This window comes from Bos grunniens, chromosome 10, assembly GCF_055505025.1.
Source record: "Bos grunniens cultivar Pamir isolate PY7600 chromosome 10, Bosgru_T2T1.0, whole genome shotgun sequence".
Classification (NCBI taxonomy): Eukaryota; Metazoa; Chordata; class Mammalia; order Artiodactyla; family Bovidae; genus Bos; species Bos grunniens.
In genome coordinates this window covers 67691545-67716441 of record NC_141174.1, presented here as the reverse complement: position 1 = coordinate 67716441, position 24897 = coordinate 67691545, and the positions used below count along the sequence as shown (strand labels likewise).

The 24897-nt window shown below is 41.9% G+C and overlaps 1 protein-coding gene across 5 annotated transcripts in view; it reads left to right on the top strand.

Annotated features, from left to right (window-relative positions):
- EIF2AK4 (eukaryotic translation initiation factor 2 alpha kinase 4) overlaps nt 1-24897 on the top strand; it is a 97177-nt gene that overhangs the window by 55783 nt on the left and 16497 nt on the right. For 4 of the 5 annotated variants that reach the window (XM_086321940.1, XM_086321939.1, XM_086321941.1 and 1 more), the window contains 11 exons: nt 2958-3059; nt 4413-4466; nt 7205-7441; nt 9284-9359; nt 9909-10030; nt 13751-13800; nt 14723-14891; nt 16183-16299; nt 18005-18070; nt 21119-21289; nt 21716-21850. In XM_086321940.1, coding sequence (XP_086178066.1) covers nt 2958-3059; nt 4413-4466; nt 7205-7441; nt 9284-9359; nt 9909-10030; nt 13751-13800; nt 14723-14891; nt 16183-16299; nt 18005-18070; nt 21119-21289; nt 21716-21850 — 1299 coding nt within the window. Of the gene's footprint in view, nt 1-2957; nt 3060-4412; nt 4467-7191; nt 7442-9283; nt 9360-9908; nt 10031-13750; nt 13801-14722; nt 14892-16182; nt 16300-18004; nt 18071-21118; nt 21290-21715; nt 21851-24897 lie in introns of those variants that run through there. The other variant, XR_015134953.1, reaches the window with a different exon arrangement.

The following is a 24897-nucleotide window of genomic DNA, read 5'->3' as shown; positions in this document are numbered from 1 at the left end:
TGACTGATTACAGAAAGCCTCCCCAAGAGGATGGCTATCCTGACAAAAGAGGAAAAGAGGGAGAAATCACAAGAATTGGGGCCTGGAGCTTGGCTCGGAGGGGAGAGGGATAAGCAGAGGAAACAGCACCTCAGAGAGAAGTGTGTTAGCGTGGGTGAGAGCTGGCATGGCGTGGTGCACTTAGGAAGATCACAAAGAAGGTCAGACTGGCTACAGCAAGGTGAGCCACGGGGGCAAGAGGTGCGAAGCAAAGCTGAGGGGAACGCCAGGGTCAGGTGATGCAGGCCCGCGTGGCCATGATAAGGAGTGAGCAGAGGCAGCCCTGAAGGATCTTGAGCGAGAGAGTTCATTCCACCTGCTGCCGGACACCTTACAGAAATCCAAATGGGGCGGCTGAGCTAGGACTGGAGTGGTGGCAGTAGAGACCAGGTTTGCTGTTTAGTCGCTCAGTCGTGTCTGACTTTTGCAACGCCATGGACTGCAGCACGCCAGGCTTCCCTGTCCTTCACTATCTCCAGAGTTTGCTCAAACTCATGTCGATCGAGTCAGTGATGCCATCCAATGCTCTCATCCTCTCTCACCCCCTTTTCCTCCTGCCCTCAGTCTTTCTCAGCATCATTATCTTTTCCAATGAATCAACTCTTCACATCAGGTGGCCAAAGTATTAGAACTTCAGCTTCAGCATCCAATGAATATTCAGGGTTGATTTCCTTTAGGATTGACTGGTTTGATCTCCTTGCTGTCCACGGGACTCTCAAGAGTCTATTCGAGCACCACAATTTGAAAGCATCAACTCTTTGGCACTCAGCCGTCTTTCTGGTCCAACTCTCACATCCGTACATGACTACGGGAAGAACCATAGCTTTGACTAGATGGGCCTTTGTCGCCAAAGTGATGTCTCTGAAGTGTGCAGATATGAGATACATGTTGGAGGGAACGTGACAGGTTTTCCTAATGGAGTGGGTGTTGGGTGAGGAAAAGGAAGGGAAACAGGACAATACTCCGCTTTCTGCCTGGAGCGGCTAGGGGAAGGGTAGTTGACTGAGCTTAGGAACCCTGAAGAAAGACGTGGGAGGTAGAGGAGAGGATGGCAAAGAAAACTGCCTGGGGCACGTTAAGAAGGAAATGCCAGATGAGAAATCCGATTGGAGAGGTCCAGTCTGCTGCTGAAGACTCAAGACTCAAGTTCAGAAGAAAGGTCAAAGTCAGAGGTATAAATTTGAGAGTCACCAGCACACAGATGGGATTTAAAAGCTTGAGCCCAGCTGAGATCGCTTAGGGCAAGACCCATAGAGGTAAATTTTTAAAATACATGAGGCAGGCAGTCTGCATCAAAGCGTATTTTCAAGCTTGTGGTGGCAACTCTAGTGTGGGTTTTGATTCTGACAGGGGAGCACCAGGCAGTGACAGAGTGGAGGCGAGGATGAGGGCGTGTAGAGATGGACATGCCCACCCTGAGGAGGGGAGGCACCTTCAGTGTCACCATTCCAGTTTAGCTTGCAAGAGGATAATGGAATCCTTGAAAGGATTTTGGCCTAGCACTTTTCCACCTTTTGAAATGTATCCTAAGGAAACAACCAGGGACAGCCAAAATGATTGGTGTGAAAGAGGCTTGTCACAGCATTGTTTATAACAGGGCGGAATTGTAAGTGTTTAAAAGTAGAGAACTGGTTAAATTATGGGGCTTCCATGTAATTGAATATGTCATTAAAATCACGTTTTAGAAAAATGATAGTATTAAAATATTCTTTTGTGTTAGAATAAAAGTTACAGATGACACTGTGTTTCTAGTTTTAGTGCGTGCGTGCGTGTGTGTGTAGATATTTTTTTAAAAGGCACAAAATGGGTATATCTTAGCCATCAACTGTAAATTTCTTTAGGCAGTGGGGTTATGGATGGTTTCTATTTTATTCTTGGTGCTTTTGTGTATATTCCACGTTTTTCTACAGCTAACGTGTAGGAAATGACAGGATGAATGTTTGTTTTTAAGACTTTGGAGGTCACTGGTTGGAGAGGCTGTCCTACTAATCCTTGAGTCCAACTGCATTCAAGTTTTCCTTGGAAACGGCTTCTGTGCCTGCGTGCAGTGTACCATGAGCAGTCTCACCCTTGGCCTCTTTGTGCTCGGCTGTCACAGGCACAGGACCTTCTGAACATCCTCTTCCCCTTGGCAGCTGCCTACCTGAGACTCTGCACTGACTTGCCTTACCTTCTTTCCTTGTATTTCCATATTTTGTGGGGATTTGTCACACGATCTTTCTGTTGTGCTATGCTTCTGCCCTCATCAGTATGGCTTTGCAATCAGTGGCTGATATTTGCTATCAGATGCAGATTGTGCTGTGTTTTCCTTTTGAGATGATCAGTAAAAATGCAGTTTTGTTGTCGTGTTGTTTAGTTGCTCAGTCGTAACTCTTTGTGTCCCCATAGATTGCAGCCCACCAGGCTTCTCTGTCCATGGGATTTTACAGGCAAGAATACTGCAATGGGTTGCCATTTCCTACTCCAGGGAATCTTCCCAACCCAGGGAACGCATCTGTGTCTCCATATCTGCAGCATTGCAGGTGGATTCTTTATCACTGAACCACCGCAGAAGCCCTGTAAAGATACAAAGCTAACTCTTTTCAAGATGTCGGTTCTCCTTGCTCTGTAATAATTATTCTCAGTGTGTGGCCAGGGGTTATCTATGTCTGTGGGTAGGGCTGAACCAGTTACAATCAACTTTTAAGAAAAATGTTGAAGTCATGCCAAATATTTTATCATCTAAATATAAAAATATCATCTATATTTTATACTTACAGGTTTGTTTGTTTTTTTATAGGACAGAGTGAATTTTTTCTCATATGGTTTATTTTTCACTTAGGTGAACATTATCCCATCTAACAGTGCTCATCCTCTAATTCCCTATTGGATTATGCTTTCATATCTAGGCTCTAAATGTAATTCTTTTTCCTCCTCAGAAAGTGGATCTCTTCAGCCTGGGGATTATCTTCTTTGAGATGTCCTATCATCCCATGGTCACAGCCTCAGAAAGAATCTTTGTTCTCAACCAGCTCAGAGATGTATGTATCAGATGTTTTATTTAGTGCCTCTGTTTCCAGTAACCTGAATCTTAGCATGGACATTAGAATTCAGTGCCGGGTATTTATCTGTTATTTATAATATAGAAAGAGGTTGTCCTGCTATAATTTTCTGTGTTTTCTAATAAATGGAAATTCATCTCAGCTTATGCACTTACAATGATAAGAAACTTACCCCAAATTGATTTATTTGGGGAGATATTGCTAGGTAATCCTTTTTAAAAATATTTTGAGATTTCCTCTTGATTTTAAAACAAAGGAATTTTAAAATTTTGCATAATATCAATATAGTTACAGCAGTGGGAAGGGGTTATAAGGATAGCAAATATTTAGATCTAGAAATTAAAAAGTTCCAGCTGAATGTACCAGATATAATAATGCCTAAAGAATACCACTATGACCAGAAGGTAAGTGGGGTCTGGGGTGAAAATCAGCCACTTGAATTTTTTTCTCAATGAGATCTCCCTCAGTCTTCTTGGGTTTGATCCCTGCCTCTTCCCAAACTAAAAGGGACTAATGTTGGAGTGTGTGAAGTCAAGGGTGCCCATGGGCATCAGCATTAAGATGAGGGGAGAATAGAGTGAGGAAGATTTAGATTCACATATTCCTGTGTAAGAGAGATGAAGACTCTTCCTCTTCCTTCCTAGAGCAGAACCAAGTATGCATGTCTGTTGGTATTAATCACATACAGTGTGACTAAGAATACCCTGTGAGGTATCTCAGGAAGGAGTTTGATAGTTTAACTGCCAGGACAGCGTGGGCAGCTGTGTTCATCATGTATCAGAGGAAACAAAGAGATTACTGTGTCCTTGCCTTGACTTGGAATGCTCTTCATTGGTGAAGTGCCTTTCTTTAGTCTAAAATTCATGTTTGTTGCCTCATTTCAAGAATATCTCAACTGCCAGGTTAATGTTACGATTGAGGTCTTATTTACCAGAAAGGTGAGAAGTTTGAGGGGGTGGGTAGAGATTTTCACGTTGGTTTTTTCTTACTCTGTGTTGACCATTTTGTATTTTTACCTTTGTTTGTTTAATAAGGTTACTCTTGTCTTTCTCTGAAGCCATTAGATGGTAAAATACTTTGTTCTCAAACGAGGTGCTTTCTGTCACCTAGGCTGTCATTTGGGTGAAGTTAGTGTTAAAATAATACGTATGTCCTTGGAAGGATGGACATTGGATTTCAAGATGAGTGTCTTGTCCATCTCCCCTTGTTAGCAAACTTTCATTTCTCTCTTTGATTTTCTTACCTCTGGTGAATAAAATGCTTTCACGTTTTATTGTGAAAATGTGGCAGCCTGCCAAGCACTTGCTGATTTGAATACAATATTTTTTTTAGCCCACTTCGCCTAAGTTTCCAGAAGACTTTGATGATGGAGAGCATACAAAGCAGGTAATTTTCTGATACTTTAATTACTGTGTTCTCACTCTGGAGTTTTAATTACTATTTTTCTTCTTCAATTAGTAATCTTCTGCCACTCATTCTCTTGTGTCGTGGGAACAACGTGGGGGAAAATATCAAAAGATGGAGTACTTAAAATGTATTTAGACTTGAAAAACACTGTAAAAATGCCAAGGGCTGGCATAAAAAAATTAACAAACTACAGGGTTCTTTTTTGTGATTCCTCATGCTTTTGAAGTACTGTTTGGACCTTTGGCTTAGCTATTGAAGAAAGAGAACACTCTTACAGCTCATTGTTTGAGATAAAGCTTGAAACTTTAAGAAAAAGAAAATACATTTTGAAACTGTAATTTTGTCCTGTCTTATATTGGTTAAAGTAGCTTATATTGTAAAGGGGAAGACTAGACAGTTAGATGGTACAGTAATTTAAACAAAATAATTTTCCCCCATACTGTAAATATATGTGTGTGTGTGTACACGCGCGTGCCTGCTGAGTTGGCTTTAGTTGTGTCTGACTCTTTGCTACCCTATAGACTGTAGCCCGCCAGGCTTCTCTGTGGGTTTTCCAGGCAAGAGCACTGGAGTGGATTGCCATGCCCTCCTCCAAGGAATCTTCCCTACCCAGGGATCGAACCCATATCTCTTAAATCTCTTGCATTGGCAGGCAGGTTATTTACCACTAGCGCAACCTGGGAAGCCCCTATAGTATATGTATGTCAGAGTAAATTATTAGCATCTGGCTAATATGAAGGAATAATCATTAGTGAATTTATTATAGTGCTTCTGGTGTGCCTTTCTTCTTAGTGCTGGCTGTTTGTCTTAGAGGAACCTTCCATGGTTAATACTCTTGTCATGTAGAAGTTTACTCCTTAAACTGATTTCTTAACAATTATAATCAAGGCAGAAATCCCTTATTTAAATTTTAATGTTGAGAACAGAAACCTAGCTAGAATATTGCATTAATTTGCTACTTTTTGATTATTGGTTTTGTATCTGGATGGACTTAACTTTTTTAGACTAATTTTCCTCCCCTGTAAAATAGAGATATTAAATATCCTTTATTTTATATTGGTACAAACATCCTATAATTTGATAGCATTTAACATATGACATTTGTTTATGGTTCGAGGGACCCATTCTGCCTCAAATGTTGAATTAGTGAAGAACCATTAGAAAGTGGCTTCCCAGGTGTCTCAGTGGTAAAGAAACTGCCTGCCAGTGTAGAAGACACAAGTTTTGATTCCTGCATCAGGAAGATCCCCTAGAGGAGGAAGCAGCCACTCACTCCAGTTTTCTTGCCTGGGAAGTCCAATGGACAGAGGAGCCTGGTAGGCTATAGTCCATGGGGTTGCAAAGAATCGGACATGACTGAGTGACTGAGCATACATTAAAAAATACATTGAGTCGTGTTTCTCCTTTTACTAGCTATTATCATTGATCTGAACTGAGTTGTTCCCTGTATTTTTTAGGGTGTCATAAATAAATACTCAAATCATAGCATTTCCCTGTAATGAGGTCAGTCTTATTCAGTATTCCCACATGGTGGCTCCTGTGGTGTTGTAGTTAAACTGCAGACATAAGCACAACTATACATACCATTTCTCAAGACAGTGATTGTCCTCCTAGCACAAGGACTTACTGGGCACCCTGGAGCATTTGCACTTGGGCTGTAGAAACTTAACCAGATAAAACCATATATAAACTTAACCTTATATAAACTGTGTAAACTTAACCACCACAGCCACTGCCGCTGCTGCCTTCCATATCACATTGTTGCTTTTTATCTGCAAGAAGGCAGCATAGAAAATGCTTATTGACTGAGTATAACAGTTACTGCCACATACAGAAATTAAGTATTACTATCGATTTTGCTGAATAGGATATTATTTTTACCAGTTTAATTTAACATATATATTCATAAAGTTATATCACATCAGTTCCATTCTTTATATGAAAAATAATTATCTGTGTTTTTAATTCTAGCCTCAACCAGGGTTAAGGATTATGGGGGAGGATATTTTAAAGATATGTAATTAAAGATGCTTAATGAGATTCATCTATATTGAGGTTTTCTGATCTCAAGTATTCCTCTAACTCCTTATAAACAAGAGAATTACAGAATCATTCTGGGGCCTTTCAAAGGTTTAAACAGGGAACTATAGTTTATTCAAATAGTTCCCTGCTTAATTAGGTAGTAGCTATGAAGGTATAATAAATGAGTAACAGAAGAGAATTCAAGGGAATGGTATGAATACAGATAACATAAAAACAAGATGTTTTCTACTGATTTAGGGATTCCAGCAGCTCTTAAGCATTATATTTTCTACTAAAATTGGGCACCTAAAATAACTTGTTTTATGTTCTTGTATCTTGTGTGGTTCAAGAACTGTACCAAAAAAGCTGTATTTTAGATACAGTGTGTTTAGAAGGCCTAACTTTTGCTTCTATGTCTTTGTTGAAGGTTTTTTGGTCCTTTATAACAGTGAAGTACAAAAAGGGCCTCTACCTTTTAGGAAAGATATTATATTAATATTACCTAGTTGCACAATCCTGTGACCATAATGAACTATTGGGGGGAAATGACAAATTCAGAAATTTAAGAAATACCAACTAAAATGGACCATCTAAGGGGAAGAAGTGTGTCCTTTGGGACCTGAACCAAACACCAGCTTGCTGGGAGAATTCCCGAGCACCATCCATCGCATCCCATCCCCAGTATTGCATTGTAGAAATCTGTCATCTCCTGGCTGTTGAACCACGATCCGGCAAAGCGGCCCACGGCCACAGAACTGCTCAAGAGCGAGCTGCTGCCCCCGCCCCAGATGGAGGAATCGGAGCTGCACGAGGTGCTGCACCACACCCTGGCCAACGTGGACGGGAAGGCCTACCGCACCATGATGGGCCAGATCTTCGCCCAGCGCATCTCCCCTGCCATCGACTACACCTACGACAGTGACATACTGAAGGTGGGGTAAGCCATGGCTTGAAAGAGCTTTACCCGCTCTACAAAAGGATCAAGTCCATTCCTGAATTTTCCTGGGTTTCTTTAATGCCTCCAACATAAATTCTCTCTTTTTTTTAAATTGAAGCATCGTTGATTTATAGTATTGTAATAGTTTCAGGTATACAACAAAGTGATTCAGTTATATATATATATTCTTTTTCAGATTCTTTTTTATTATAGGTTATTATAGGTTTTATTATAGGTTGTTTCCTAAAGGAAATCAACCCTGAATATTCACTGGAAGGACTGTTGCTGAAGCTGAAGCTCCAGTTCTTTGGCCACCTGATATGCAGAGCCGACTCATTGGAAAAGACCCTGATGCTGGGAAAAGATTGAAAGTAAAAGGAGAAGGTTATGGCAGAGGATGAGATGGTTAAATAGCATCACCAACTTAATGAACATGAATTTGAGTAAACTCCAGGAGATGGCACAGGACAAAGGAGCCTGGTGTGCTAGTCCGTGGGGTCACAAAGAGTCACACAGAACTTAGCCACTGACAACAATTATAAGATATTGACTGTAGTTCCCTGTGCTATACCGTAGGTCCTGGTCCAACATAAGCTCTTAGTTTGAGGTCTATATATGCAAAATGTGTGTGTGTGCATTATTCTAGGAAGAGCCACACTTTTAATCACTTACTTGTAGGAGTTCCTGATCCACCCCCTAACCAAAGAGGGTAAGAAGTGGTGCTTTTAGAGACCAAGCCCTGGCCCAGATGGCCAGGTCAAATAGCCAGCTCCCAATACTGGCTACACATTAAAGTCACCTGTGAGGCCCTTGGACAACACAGAGGCTCAGGCCCTACATCCAGTACAGTGACTTGGAGTATAAGTGTGAAGCACTTCAAGAATCTCTGTTCAGGGACTTCCCTGGTGGTCAGTGTTTAAGACTCCATGGTCCCAATGCAGGGGGTCTAGGTTCAGTCCCTGGTCAGGGAACTAAGATCCTGAGTGCTGCAACTAAGACCCACTGCAGCCAAATAAATAAATAAACAAAAAGAATCTCAGTTTAAAAGCTCGTCAGGTGGCTTCTGAAGCACAAGCAGGTTTGGGAGACTTCAACATTTTCTTTCTTAAAAGCAAAAACAGTCTGAAACGGTATAGCAAAATGTTAAAATTTTATAAAGTTGGGTGAGTTAATAATAGATATTTGTTGTATTCTGTATACATTTCCATATGCTTAAAGTAGAATTTGAAGAGTAGCAGAGAAAGTCCTGGTAAGGTTTGTGGAAGATCAGTATAGATTTCAGGGGCTAAGTGGTTTTTCTTCACTGGTATATTAGATATCTACAGGATTATGGTTGACTTTTTAATTGTTGGTTTTTTGCTTCTCTATTGTCTTTAATAAATTTTCTGTAGTGAAATAATGCTACTTTTATTATAAGAAAAAATGAAAAAGAAAGTTATTTACAAAATATATAAATGCCATGTAGCTTTCAAGAGGCCCACTATGAAATATTGTAGTCTGTGGGAGGGGGTTTGATGCTGTTAGATGTTTGACTGCCACAGTATCTCTGAAAGTTCTTTCGGAGAGTTGTGTGTAGGACTAGCTGTCTCTGAAAGGCACACATGACCGTTGCTGAGAGCTTGGACTTTGAACTGAGGAAGCCTTCCCAAAATAGGACATGTTGCAAGACATGTGGTTTGCTCCTTTCCTGAATATGTTCAAAAGAGGAGTGACTCATTGAGATCTGTTTTGTGATCTTGGGAATAAGTAATATAATGCATATGACAAGCCACAGAAAGATATTTTGGGCGATCCCTTTGATCAGGCTTCAATGACACTTGAATTGGTCATATTCTAGGGCAGCTTCTCCATCCGCACAGCCAAGATACAGCAGCACGTGTGTGAAACCATCATCCGCATCTTCAAAAGACACGGTATGTCCTCTTTTAAAAACATGGGCCTTCTCAAAAGACATTTTGTTTCCTCTTCAGAAAGTCATGTTAATGGACTTGGGTGCAGCCATGCTTTACTTTCAAATTCAGTTACACTCACTTGACACCCATGACGTTTAAGCTTATTTTTATAATTCAACTTGTGGAGGGGAAACAGATTTGAGTATTATAACCTCGCTGGTAAAATACAGTTGGTTTGTGGAGTCAGAAATGTGACTAGGGAATTTCCTGGCAGTCCAGTGATTAGGACTGAGTGCCTTCACTGCCATGGGCCTGGGTTCGATCCCTGGTCAGGGAACTAAGATTCCGCAAGCTGTGTGGTGCAGCCAAAAAAAAAAAAAAAGGAAATGTGACTAAATTAACAAACCTAACCTTAGATGAGCTTTCCATTAGTAAACTTAGAGAATTGAAGATAAAGTGATTTCAGTAGTCCCGGTGGCAGATTCTTAACTGTCACGTTTGTGTTTGTTTTAATTTGTGTCTGGAAAGCATGAGAAACAGTGACCAGTTATTCTTTCTCATTTGGTGTAGGAGCTGTCCAGTTGTGTACCCCACTGCTGCTTCCCCGAAACAGACAAATATATGAGCACAACGAAGCTGCCTTATTCATGGACCACAGCGGGATGCTGGTGATGCTGCCTTTCGACCTGCGGGTGAGGCTGGGAGGCTTTGCTGACAGTGTGGGTGCCATGCCTGGTCCCAGGGCTGGTATCATATTAAAGGAACACCCCCACCAATCATTCTTGCCCCCAGGCTTATTTTCTTAATGTCACCTCTAGGAAACATAATCTTAAGAGAGTTATCAGGGTGACAGCATCATGGTAAACCTTTGACCGTGTGTGCATCCACCTTAGTGCTTACGTAGAAGCAGGTGCCACGTGTGCACGTCAGTGTTGAGCTCCTCCAGGTGATCATAGCAGGCTAACTTGGCCAACCCAGACATTTCCCATACGCTAATGTCCAGAACAGTTGAATTCTTATAACAGCAAGTGTCCCTGCTAAGTGTGTGTGCTGAAGTCTGCTCATGCTTGCTTTCTTATCCCCAGGGTTCCCTTTGACAGCAGCACGCTTACTGGTTGATCACTCACATGGTGCTGGCTGCTAACAAGCCCATCTGTACTGTAAATGCATGTGACAGACAAGAGGTTAATATTCCTCTTGTACAGAAAGCACTTAGAAGTAGAGAGATGAGTAAAGGCTATAACCAGGCAGTTCTCTGAAGAGAAGATACATGGGGATAATAATCTTCTCACAGATATTCAACCTCACTAATAAGGAAACACAAAGCAAAGGTATCTGAACTTCACCTCTCAGACTGGCAAAAATCTTTAATGCCCACAGATGACTAGAGTTTAGGAAAATAGGTACTTTAATATATTGCTGATGAGAATGTAAGTTGCTGAACCTTTAGAAAAGTAATCTGAACATATTTAATGAAGTAAATGCATATACTACACCCTTTGAGCTAGCAATCCCACTTTGAGGGATTTATTTAAAGAAATAACACATTGGTATACAAATATTAAAAAGACATCCATTTCCAATTTATCATGGTGGTCAAAAACTGAAAACTGCTACTGCATCAGTAGCAAAATGGCTGAATAATTTATTATGGAATATTAAAGAGGTAAAATATCAAAATGCATATATATTTAGATAGATCCATATCTATATTTGATCTGTAGGAATATCCATGGTATCCTATTAGCTGGAAAAAAAAGTATGTTTCAAAAGAACTGTAATATGATTCTTTCAGGGGAGGTTGTGATTTCCTCAGTTCTGTCTCTCCGCAGCAAAAATTTGAAGTGATGGATGGACCAGTGTTACAGCTCCATGTTACAGCTCAGTTTATGTCGGGAGAGTGTGTAATTTCCTTGGTTCTGTCTCACCACAGCAAAAATTTGAAGTGATGGACAGATCAGTGTTACAGCTTGGTGTTACAGCTCAGTTTTATTTGGCAAGGAAAGGAAAATACACCCTCAAGGCATGAGGGCGGGTGGACCCAAAAGACACAAAGAGAAGAGAAGCCAGAGGCTCAATTTTGGCTCCTCTCTTTATATGTTTTTTCTCCTCCCCCTGAGCCTGCCCTATGTAAACTGGGCTAGCCAGGAGGGCTGTTTGTTTCACCTGAGGTTCTCACTCCAGTCCTCAGACCTTCCTTTGTTCTATTTTCACGGGCTTTTCCCTTCTTTGTGTTTTAGCCACTTCATTCTGGACTCCTTTTTCCTAATCTAACTACCTAACAATTCCTTATGGCAGAAAGTGAAGAACTAAAGAGCCTCTTGATGAAAGTGAAAGAGCAGAGTGAAAAAGTTGTCTTAAAGCTCTACATGCAGAAAACTAAGATCATGGCATCCAGTCCCATCACTTCATGGCAAATAGATGGGGAAACAGTGGCTGAGTTTATTTTTCTGGGCTCCAGAATCACTGCAGATGGTGATTGCAGCCATGAAATTAAAAGATGCTTACTCCTTGGAAGGAAAGTTATGACCAACCTAGACAGCATATTAAAAAGCAGAGACATTACTTTGCCAGTACAGGTCCGTCTAGTCAAGGCTATGGTTTTTCCAGTGGTCATGTATGGATGTGAGAGTTGGACTATAAAGAAAGCTGAACGCCGAAGAATTGATGCTTTTGAACTGTGGTGTTGGAGAAGACTCTTGAGAGTCCCTTGGACTGCAAGGAGATCCAACCAGTCCATCCTAAAGGAGATCAGTCCTGGGTGTTCATTGGAAGGACTGATGTTGAAGCTGAAACTCCAATACTTTGGCCACCTGTGAAGAGCTGAGTAATTTGAAAAGACCCTGATGCTGGGAAAGATTGAGGGCAGGAGGAGAAGGGGATGACAGAGTAGATGGTTGGGTGGCATCACCGACTCAATGGACATGGGTTTGAGTGGACTCCAGGAGTCGGTGATGGACAGGGAGGCCTGGCATGCTGCGGTTCATGGGGTCACAGAGTCAGACACAACTGAGCAACTGAACTGAACTGAATTGAACAATTCCATTTTTATTATACAGAGAAAGAAAAAAGTTTAAAAAAAAAAAAAAAACAGCTGAGCATGTGCACAAAGATGGGTATTTGAATGCACCTGGTATGTTTGAGATATATATAGTGCTCCCACATTCGTGTGAATAATGACACATATCAGCTTGTTTGTATCCCCAGACTGAAGTGTCAAAAACTTGAACTTTTGACTGTATTTTTCTGGAGGGAGGTCTGGAATCAGGACATTGTCTTTCTTTCATATCTGTGTTTTGCAGCATATTGCAAGAACATGTTTTGCTTTTATGGTTCAAGAGGAAATTCCTTCTATGCCCTTGGATTTAGTTTTTCTTTTGCAGTAAGTTAGGTGGTTTGGGATTATTTTGAGTGAGAGGTGAGTAGGTAGCATATCAGATTTGGGCTCTGCAATGGCAACCCACTCCAGTACTCTTGCCTGGAAAATCCCATGGACATAGGAGCCTGGTAGACTGCAGTCCATGGGGTCGCTAAGAGTCGGGCACGACTGAGCAACTTCACTTTCACTTTTCACTTTGATGCATTAGAGAAGGAAATGGCAACCCACTCCAGTATTCTTGCCTGAAGAATCCCAGGGGCAGAGGAGCCTAGTGGGCTGCCATCTATGAGGTCGCACAGAGTCAGACAGGACATGACTGAAGAGACTTAGCAGCAGCAGCAGAGAAAGTACAGAGGGCAAACATTTACATAACTATACTTAAAACTGGCTCCTTATTGTCTAGACATTAGGGCACTAAAATGCAGATTGTTAAACATAAGCTTTCTTTCTGTGAGCAAATATATTAAATCCCTCCAAATAAAAAATAATTGCCCTTTCAGAATTTGACCTATTAGTTAATGATACCACGTCAGATCTCTTGAAGCAATCTGGTAATGGTTTTATAAGCTGTGGTGATTATTACTGGGTGGTTACTAAGAATTTCCTCTGTAAGATCTATGAGAAAGTCAGGAAATTTGTAAGAGGTAATACCCATTTTGACTGCAGTATTATGTGACACTTAAAAAAAAATTCACAGGTCATCATATAACTTGCACAGAATAAAATTTGGCAGAGTATATTTTACTAAAAGTGATTTTTTTCTCAAACTTAAGAACCTAAGAAATGCCACAGCGAATAAGGTTGGTGTTACATCCAGCAGTGAGATAAGCTGCTGACTGACCAACTCAGAAACATTCCAAGGAGTGTGAGTGACGAGCATTGCACAGCTTTGTGAACATTCTCAAAACCACTGAATTGTAAACTTTAAAAGGGTGAACTCTATGGTATGTGACTTAAAACTCAAAGGTTAAAAAAACAAAAGGAGTAGTGGTTGGCACCTCTTGATACTGACCTTTGAAACTTTATTTTTCAGGTTCCTTTTGCAAGATATGTGGCGAGAAATAATATATTGAATTTAAAGCGGTAAGAAAAAATGGGGGTTCATTTGGTGCACGTGGGGAAGAAACCCAAAAAGAGTATTTCATCTACAGTGATCGTTACACAGTCAAGTATTTGGAGTTTAAAGTACTGAGCTTGGAAAATGGTCACAAAGCCCAGCGCCAGTACCCCTTTCTATGATCAAGACTGGCATCCTCCTGTTTGTAGGAATGTTGCATTTGGGTGGCAGCCTGAGACTCCCAGTCTTTTCTCTGCCTTCTAAATGTCCCCAAGCCACTTGACCAAGTACTTTCACAAATGGTTGCTTGGAAAAACATCTGGCTGTTCTTGATCACAGATGGCCCCTTTTAAAATTTAATCAAAAGGACAAGTGGCCAGTGGTCTCTGTGTGAAAACTGCCTGCACAGGTAACTGAATAAAAACAGCTTGTGGAGAAGTGGAGGAAACCCAGCAGGAGTGCTGAACCTCCAGGCACTTACCACTGGGGAAAGGTTTTCGTTCACGTACCACAGGGGCAAACACCAAGATCTGCATAAATTGGAGCGATGTTGTTGTCAGCAAGGCACCTGACTTTGCAGCTCCTTTCCTGAACAAAGTCAAAGCTCTTTACATGCCTTTATTCTCAATTCCAAGTAAACAGTTACTAATCATAAAGTGTGGGCATCACTGTGTAGAAAGCAAACACTCATGATAAAATTATTTTTCTGTGTTATTTCATGTCTATTTCAGACTTAAAAAAATAAATAAACCCCATTGCTTAATAGTGGCAACACTGGGAATTGGAACCTAGATACAAAGCATGACTATTCTGGGCAAATCTATCTTTACGTTCTCTTAATCATACCACTAATTGATTTTTCCATATTATTTCTTTTATTCAACAATCTCTTATACATATGTAATTCCAGCAAGCAATGACCTTAGAAATGCGGGCTTCTCTCTGCAGATATTGCATAGAACGTGTGTTCAGACCTCGAAAATTAGACCGATTTCATCCCAAAGAACTTCTGGAGTGTGCATTTGATATTGTTACCTCTACTACCAACAGCTCGCTGCCCACCGCTGAAATCATCTACACCATCTACGAAATCATCCAGGAGTTTCCAGCACTTCAGGTTCCTTCCCATACCCTAACATCCCAAGGTTATCCCACTAGACAGAGTCCTTCACCAGATTCCATGGGACCACAGAACTGCTCCTCAGATAGTGCTGGCCATGAATCACATTGTTACTCAAGCCCCTGGGAAAGTTTGATGTAGCTTTTGAGACAGTCTCATGCTCTTACCTCCGCCTAGAAAGAAATGAATTTGTTTTTGTTTCTTTGGTTGGGGGGAAGCTGTAGTTTCTCCATGCATTCCAAAATTTGAGGAATTCAGCTAAGAATCCTAGGATACTTTGAGCATGTTGGGAACCCTCAGCTCCCTCCTACGCCCAGGCTCTTTTTCAAAAAATATGTACTAATTATCTTATTGCTTTAGATTACATGGAATGCATTCTCTCTCTTTTTTTTAATCAAAGTGTAGTTGATTTGCAACAGTTTTTAATTTTTAAAATTTTTAGCCACACTGCATGGCATATGGGACCTTAGTTCCCCAACCAGGGATCAAACCCATGCCCCCACCATTAGAAGCCCAGAGTCTTAACCACTGGACTACCAGGGACGTCCCCGCCCAGACTCTTAACAACTGGCCTCACTTTGTGTGGTCTCTGTGGACTCCCAGCCAGTGGAGTGCACTGTGCGCTCAGTGGTTGCTCTCCTTGGCCTTCCCTCCCCATCCCCGCTACACGCCCCTCTTACCCTCTCCACAGTGACCTCCCATCAGTCACTGTGCACCCCTGTCCAGATAGACCTCTCTACCCAGCTGCAGTGGGGGCCCGGGAGCCTGCCTGCAACCTCCCTGATTGGCCAGCCACCTTTTCTTCTCAGCTGTCACAGCACGTGAGACGAGAACCCACGTGCTAGTTGCCAGCTGTTTCCTCCAGGCAGAGATGCTCCTTCAGGGCCACTGTCTGTGCAGCCCACTGCACCTGGCTCAGTGCACAGCTCACCGCCCTGTGAATGCTCCTGACTGTGTGCTTATACTCCACCAGCTGGGCGTATAGGTCAGTTAGTACTGACCCAGGTCTTCTCCCACTTTGAAATCTGTGTCACCTTGCTCAGGGTTTTGAACGTAGCTGGAGATGAAAGTATTTCTGATGTGTACGATAAAGATTAAATTATTAATATATTATACTCTGACCACAACAGTGTAAGAAGAATATATATATGAAAAAGTAAACTAAAAGGCAATATGCTAGAATTCATTCCTTCCATTGTGTCAGTTTGGTAAATTGGGGATAAGATTCTAGATTTCGTCAGGTGCCTGTGTTGCTTTTATAATGAAAATAATAATTTCTCTGTCCTAGGAAAGAAATTACAGTATTTACTTGAACCATACCATGTTACTGAAAGCAATACTCTTACACTGTGGGATCCCAGAAGATAAACTCAGCCAAGTCTATGTTATTCTGTATGATGCTGTGGTAAGCACTTAATTCCTTTGAGTTGATATTGAAGGATAATAATAATAGCTTGAGAATTTTCTTAGTCATGTAACCATAAAACTGAATTGGGAATTTTATCTCCTTCCCCTCTTTGCTCTAAGGTAAAAGAAGCAATGGCTCTGATTCTACCAGCAGTTTTGTTTTTGTTTTTCCATCAGTAGTTAACAAGTATTGGTTGAGCTTTTGTTCTGTTCTAAGCCTTGTGCTACTAGTCACTAGTAGCACACCTCCATGGTGTGTTTGCAAGGGTAACTTCTGAAGATTGAATTATCATATTTAATTTATAAGATAATAAACTTCTTCACTCACTTGCTTCTTAAGGCAAAAGCCTCACTAAGTAATTGGTCCTGATACTTGCCTGTAATAAGTTTAAAAATAGTCAGCCTTTACTAAGCATGCACTGTGCTCAGAATATATGTGCCAAGCATTGTTCTAAACCCTTTATGAAGATTAACTTGCCTAAGTTAATCTCACAAGCACTGTTATTGTCCTTTAGAGAGACCAAGAAAGGGAGTATTAGTTTTGATAGTAAAAGACTTATGTCCTGCCCTTAATTCTTCCAGCCTGTCTGAGCTTATCAGTGAAGTCATTTATAGACTGGGGGAGACTGGTTTAGACTTCTCTTGGGGCCTCGTTTATCACCTCATTTATGTGAGACTGGGGCAGCATCACCTCCCATTGCCCTTCCGAATTCAGCCACATCGTTGTATTTATTACCTTCCGGTATTTGTGCAAAGCCTGAAGGGAGGACAGTGAAGATCTTAATTATTACGGTGCTGGGGTGAAGGTGAATCCTTCCTTATCTTTTCTAATTTCTTTTCATTTTAAATATTATTTTTATAATAAATAAGAACATCAAGAAGATACAGTCACTAGCAGTGCCAGACAGCCTATGATTAAGACAGGATAAGCTGGGGAAGTTCGTAATGGTTGACTGGTTTTTGTACACTAAAAAGCTCAACCAGCTTTTATTTCATCTGCCTGGGACACATCAAGGGTCCTAACTGTAGTGTTTGCTTCTTTACGTTTCTTTTCTCCTCCCAAAGTGCTGCTGCTGTTTGACAGGGACAGATAGAACAGAGTGTCAGTGAGAGGCTGGCAGAAAGCCCAGGGATGGTGCAGAGGCTTCCCATCACTCTTGTTCATATTCTGTAGGCTGCCTGGCAGCATGGGGTGGCACTCGGAGCCTGTCCACACGTGACTTTCATTAGGGGATATGGATCAGTTGACTCTAGCATAAGCACCCCTGGGTAAGCCTCTCTTCCTCTGGGTCACCTCACCATTCAGCAAGTACAGCTCTCCCCTTGTTAATTCTTTTATGTCAGGAATTGTTGTTCAGTCGCTCAGTCGTGTCCAACTCTTTGCGACCCCATGGACTACAATACACCAGGCTTCCCTGTCCTTCACTATCTCCCAAAGTTTGCTCAGACTCATGTCCATTGAGTCAGTGATGCCGTCCAACCATCTCATCCTCTTTGCCCCCTCTTCTCTTGCCGTCAATCTTTCCCACATTTTAAAGCAATGTTAGTTATATAGCTCATATGAATTGTGGAGGGAAAAAGTCTTTTAATCAGTTAATCCATTTTTCATGATGAGGAGCAGTTTGTCCAAAATGAAGGCTACACCTGTCAGAATTACCCTGGAAACTGTATCTTGTTCTCATTGTTACCTTCTTCTCCATTAGACAGAAAAGCTGACGAGGAGAGAAGTGGAAGCTAAATTTTGTAATCTATCCTTGTCGTCAAGTAGTGTAAGTATCTTTCAATGGTGTGATTACAGCTCTCTCTGTAACGCTGTGATTCCAGAAAACGCCAAATTCTCACTGCAGTCAGGCAGCGGCGCTTCCCGCCACCTCAGACAGTTTTTCCCTCAAGTAGGTGCCATGGCAACATCTGGAATTAGGGGAAGAGAAATCAGGGCCATGATCAAAGAATGCGTCTCCATGCTGTTTTCCTGACACCATATCCTTCTCTTCACACTCCTCGCCAAGGCTGTGCTCAGTGGAGCCTCCTGCCAAGCATACCTCAGGCTGCTCGGCCTCTGTGGAAGTAGATTCTTCAGGATCGTTTGCGACCCAGAGCTCCACCTCACAGGCCTCCCCCACCTCCTGGTCTTCCAGCACCTCAGAGCTGCATTATAGCTCTGGCTTTTCTGGGGAATTACCTACTCCTAAAATCTCACTGGCAGTGAGGAAAATCTCACCGGGTAAATAGGTTCGTCCTTTCTCTCTTCAAGCATGAGATTGGACCCAGATCTTTGCCAGTCACCCTGACCTAACTGAGTCCCTGAAAAGAAAAAGACAACAGGGATTTCTGGTACGCTGGCCAGGCGGAGTTACTCAGATTCTAGGACACCTACCACGTGTCAGGCACAGTGCTAGGGATGCAAAGAGATATCAGTGGAAGAGTCCACAGACTGCTTTCAACTTCTTCTTTCATACTGGCCTTTAAAAGCCATGAGGGGATTCATCCAGTATGTGTCTACCCTCAGCTCACAACTTTCACGGGGTGTCACAGTTTAAAGAACTCACTCATATATTAATAGTTTGCAGGTTGGGAAAGTAAACCAGATACATAGCGCTAGGAACTCTGGAAATTAGACCAGATTACATTTTAAATGTTAACTATTATAGGAGGTATTAATAATTACAGAGTGACTCAATGGCATAATAAATATTCTAGTACAAAGGACAGTACTTATGCAATACCCTAGATATGTACACAGCACATAGCCATGTGCAGAAATAGTCCCGTATGTAAATGACACAAAGAATCTGTCCAAGAAACTGCCCAGTTCAGTGACTCCTTAAAAGGGTTCAAGCCTAAAAGGTTCTCTGAACTAATATCACATTTCAAAATACTTCACGCTTGCACAAGATAGCCATATTGGTTGCTAAAATGTCAGCTTCTTTGCTTTTTGCTGAATTTCTATCCATTAGTCATGTGCATGTATGCTCAGTCGCTTCAGTCGTGTCCGACTCTGCAAGCCCATGGACCCTAGCCCACCAGGCTCCTCTGTCCATGGGATTTTCCAGGCAAGAGTACTGGAGTGTCTTGCTGTGCCCTCCTCCAGGGGATCTTCCAACCCAGGGATTGAACCTGTGCCTCTTACGTGCCTTCATTAGCAGGTGGATTCTTTACTGCTAGTGCCACCTGAGAAACCCAGTCATTTGATATTAAGCATTAATTCAAAGTTGTGTGTTTGATTAGTGCAAAATGGAAAAATTAGTATCTAATATAGGCATTGGTGGGCTTTCTAGGTGGCTCAGTGGTAAAGAACCCATGTGCCAACACAGGAAACATAAGAGATACGGGTTCAGTCCCTAAGTCAGGAAGATCCCCTGGAGGAGGGCATGGTCACCCACTCCAGTATTGCCTAAAGAATTGCCATGGACAGAGGAGCCTGATGGGCTATAGGGTTGCAAAAAGTCGGACATAACTGAAGTGACTTAACATGCATAGGCATTTGGTACTCTCTTATTTTAAAAGGAAACCCTAAGAGTATTAGAAGAGGGAGTAGAAATACTGCAGGTAAGTTTCAAATATCTGGCCCAGTCTTCATAGTTTACAGATGAGGCACCTAAAGCCCAAAGAGATGCGTGACTTATCCCAGGTTACATGGAGTTAGTTGGTGATAGGTTGAGTACCAGAATCTGGGGGTGTAAATTCTGATGCTTCTGGTAGTTAATTAATGGGGTGGTGGTGGTGGTTTAGTCACTAAGTCGTGTCTGCCTCCTGTGACCCCATGGACTGGGGCCTGCCAGGCTCCTCTGTCCATGGGATTCTCCAGGCAAGAACACTGAAGAGGGTTGCCATTTCCTTCTCCAATTAATGGGATAATGTTTAAAAAAAATTTATTAAGAAAAAAATAAAATCAAAGACATAAAATTTTTTAATGTTATCTTTAAGATACTAAAGAAATTATTAACACTTTGGGATTTTTTAAAAATACAAGTGATTTATGATTATGGAACTACCTTAAGTTTCATTCATAAGTCTTCATTCAGCTCTTCAATTCCATGTACCTGTTTATAGATGAACCAGGTTCTATCTGCCTATAGTCTCAAAGTAGCTATAGTTTTGCCTCTTAGTTTCCACGTTAGCCCCTGGAGTCTTTTTTTCTGGTTTTATGATCATAGTTACTTCCTCTTTAACTGCACTGGGCCAGGGCCTGTGCCTGGTCCACAGATAGATCACTGCTTGCTGCCCCCTCCTGGCGAAGACAACGAGTACAACTGCGGAGAGCTGGGATCTGGGCTAAGGTCTGAGCCGGAAGAGAAGGCAGCAGGGGCTGCCTGTAGGAGGTGGTATCCAAACTGCATCTCAAGTCTACAAGTAGGAATTATTCAAGGGAGGACAGGGAATTCCCATCCTAACTCAGTGTAGTGTTAGAACGAGTCAGACTTTGCCTTCCTGACCCTCGTTGACGTGCCTGTAGCCATGGAATTTCACGAGCATGAGGTAGGCAAAGAGGAACAATACTGGCCTGAAAATATATATAATGGAGGCTCTGCTAGTGTCAGGGTCTGCTCTGCTGGGGTGAGCATTCACTGTGTGTAGGACTAAAAATGAACTGTGAGTAGGGACCTAGAGCACTTCTTCGAGGTGCCTTAGAGTTGTTGGAAAACAATAATCCTTAGTGGGGACTGTGGAAAAGACTAAAATTAGCCTTGACCACAAAATCTACCCTTTTGGAGGTGCAAAAGCTCTGCCACTCCCCCCTGTGTTTAGGAAACATGCAGCAAAGTGAGTCTTTCTTGCCATGGATTTTGGAAGCTAACTGCCTCCTTGCTTTCCAGCTGTGTCGACTCTACAAATTTATTGAGCAGAAGGGAGAGCTGCAAGATCTAACCCCAACCATAAATTCATTAATAAAACAGAAAACAGGTGTTGCCCAGTTGGTGAAGTACGGCTTAAAAGATCTGGAGGAGGTCGTTGGACTGTTGAAGAAATTTGGCATAAAGTTACAGGTTTGGCAATTGTTTGATTCTGGCAGCGCCAATTTGTAGCATTAATAATAGCACAAGGAGGAAATGGGTTTTATTTTATTAATGCTAGTTTAGTGTTTTATTTTTCCAGTAGAACGCTGCTTTCCACATTTTGGAACATTTGACACCTAGTAATAATTTTGGCTTATATCAGAATTTCTTTGCGAGCATCACAATTCCTGTTGTGTGGAAATTCTTACTATGTCAGCCTCAAGAGAGGTGGTTATTCTTGAAGAGAACAGAGCTCCTCTTACTTGGTAGGCTATAGTCCAACAGATTGTGTACCAAATATTTTGTTTATACTAAATAGATTGTTCTGATGTTCATGATGGAAAATGGGGTCTTCAGCATTGCACACTCTTTAAATCTCGAGCCCTTGACACATCCGTGTGGCATTTCCCTTGGCAGGTCCTGATCAATCTGGGCTTGGTTTACAAGGTGCAGCAGCACAGCGGAATCATCTTCCAGTTTGTGGCATTCATCAGACGGAGGCAAAGGGCTATATCTGAAATCCTCGCAGCTGGTGGTAGATACGACCTGCTGGTGAGGGCATTTCTTCCTCAGCTTGTTATTGTAATATTTACTTATTTGGCTGCACCGGGTCTTAGCTGCCACATGTGGGAGCTTTGATCTTCGTTGTGGCATGCAAACTTAGTTGTGGTGTATGGAATCTAGTTCCCAAACCAGGGATCGAACTCAGACCCTGTGCCTTGGCAGCACTGAATCTTAGCCACTGGACCACCAGGGAAGAAATTTTTTGAAACTACAGAAAAATTGAATCACTGGTATTATTGAACACCTATATGTATTTCAACTAGGAATAGAAATGTCTTATGAAATGCCTTTGTACTATTTTTAACTTTTGTGTAAATAGCTAATAGGTTTACAGGATATTGCAAAGATAGTACAGAGAGGTCTTGTGTACTTTTTATCCAGTTTCTTCCAATGGTTAAAGCTGGTATAACCATAATAAAATACCAAACCCAGGACACGGACCTCCACATACTGTATGTGTCTAATTCTGGGCTATTTTTATCACATGTGTAGATTCCTGTAATTACCACCACAGTTGAGATACAGTGGAATATATTAATAGAACTGTAACTCCTTTATGTCCTTTACCCCATGCCCTATATATGATTGTCTTAAATATTTCCTCAGTAGACACTGAGGTCCACATTAGACAGTGTTGTGCTTTTTGCTTCCAGTGTCAAACTCTGAAAAACTCAAGAAAAGAAGCAAGTTTACTGTATTTACCCATCTGATGAGAAATCTGGGTTATTTGAATTATTTTTCGCCTATATGAAAGATGACTCTCGATGCTTTTAAGATTTTTTTTGTTTTTTGGTTTTAGTTTGAAGTTCAGTTACGTGTCTTGGAAGGACTTTCTTTGGATTTGTCCTGTTATTTGATTTTTCCCAGCTTCTTGAATCTATAGGTTTGTCTTTTGCTAATGAGCCTCCTCCCAAGCGCCAGCAGGCCTCAGAGAAGGTTCAGTGGGGAGCCAGGACTTCCATATCTGCCTCAGGGTAGTACGCCCCCCATCAGCAGAGTCAGTGGAGGCCAGGGTCCCTGACTTCCACCCTCACCCAAGCAGTAACAAGGCCCTCCTCCCCTCTGGGGTGTGCCAGAGGAAGCTGAACGGGAAGCTGGAACTTTGACCACTATCCAGCATAGTATGAGGCATTATTTTTTCCACAATTTTTTCAGCTTTACTTTCTTTTTTCTCTCTTTCTAGAACTCTGGTAACACAAATTTACATCTTTTGTTATGCTCCTATGGTTCTGGGACATCTTTCTTTACAGTCTCTTTTCTCTGTTGTTTAGTGATTTTATCTTCAGTTTCTCTGATTGTTTTTCCTGTTATCTCCATTTATGCTGTTGGGCCCATCCAGTGAGTTTTTTGTCTCCCACTTCTTTGCTGAGACTTTACCTTCTTTTATTTGTTTCAAGCCCATTTATGATTCCTATTGTAGCATTTTTATGCTAGTTGCCTTAAAATCTTTGTCTGATAATTCTCACATCTGTTTCATTTTGTTGGTGTCTGTCGATTTGCCTTTCCTCATTCACTTTGAGATCCTGGCTCTTGTTACGATGCCTGATTTTCAGTTGTATCCTGGACATTTTGAGTCTTACGTGACTAGACTCTAGAACTTACCTAGACCTTCCAGTTTAGGCCTCCTCTGACACTGCATAGTGGAGGCAGGGTGGAGGAGGCAGGGCCCCTTCCTGCTGTCAGTGGGAGTGAAGATCAGGTTCCTCGCTCGGCCTCCTTCTACACCCCCAGGGTGGGAGGGGTGCTGTGTTACTGCTTCCCATAGGCCTCCACTGATATGTAGTGGAGGGTTGGGGGGTGGGGGAGTTGGCAGGTGGCCTTGTTACTGCTGGAAAGTGGTGAAAGTTCCAGCTTCCATTCAGCGTCCTCTGGCACCACCCAAGAGGGGAGAGGTACCTTGTTACCACTTGGGTGGGGTGGAAGCTGGGGATCCTGGTCTCCACTGACACCACTAGGGGAAGCGTTACTCCCAGACAGGAAAGTCCCGGCTCCCCTCAGTGTTCTCAGCTACCACCCTCCTGGGACTTGGTGGGGCCTCTCTGGGTAAGGGGGAATGTCTTGACCCCACTCGGCCATCATGAGTGGGAGTGTCTGTGCTGCTTCTGTGACACTTGGCCAACCAGAGCCAGTATTGTCTACAGATTTTTTATCTTGCTGGGTTGCCCCTTTCTTGATTTTTTTGACCAGAGAGATCAGATTTTCTTTGGGGCTTTTTTGTTTGTTCTTCTTGGCATTTCTGGGATGACAGTTTCTCCAGCACTCAGACCTGGGTACAAGAGGCAAAAACCAAACCCAGGGAACTCACCACATGTGGTTCCTCGGACCCCATGGTCCCTGGTCAGCCTGCCATCTTCTCTCCACTCTCAGAGTCATCTTATGTTTGCTTTATCTGTAGTGTTCAGGGGTTTTAGCTGTACTTAGAGGAACAGGGAGAAGTATATCTACCCATCTTGGTCCAGAACCTATGTATCCAACTTTAAATTATCTAGTAACATAAAGTAAGTAAAAAGAAAAAGGTGGCATTAATTTTAATAATGTATTTTATTTAATACAATATATCTAAAATAATATGTAAGCATGTAATCAAAATTTTTTTAATTATTAAGGAGCTATTTACATTTTTTCTAAGTCTTCACAGTTAGCATTTGTTTAACCCAGTATACCCAAATACTATTTCAACATGTAATCAAGTATCTAAAAATTATTAAGAAGCTATTTCACATTCTTTTCCATTCTGAGTCTTTGCAACCAGCGTGTTTTACATATACAGCAAACGTCAGTTCGGATTAGACATTTCACATGCTCAAGCCCCATGTGGCTAGTGGCTGCCAAATTGAACAGTGCAGAGCTCGGTGCAGCATTCATTAACATTTCCTGAATCTGCAGGTATGCTTGCTTCTCTCTCTTGCTACACACACAACGCACACACACACTCTTACACACTTTATTTTGTTGAACCCTTTGATAAGTTGCTATTAGAGTGCATGCCCCCAAATCATCGCTTTTCCTATCATCACACTTTCTTCTCCATTTCA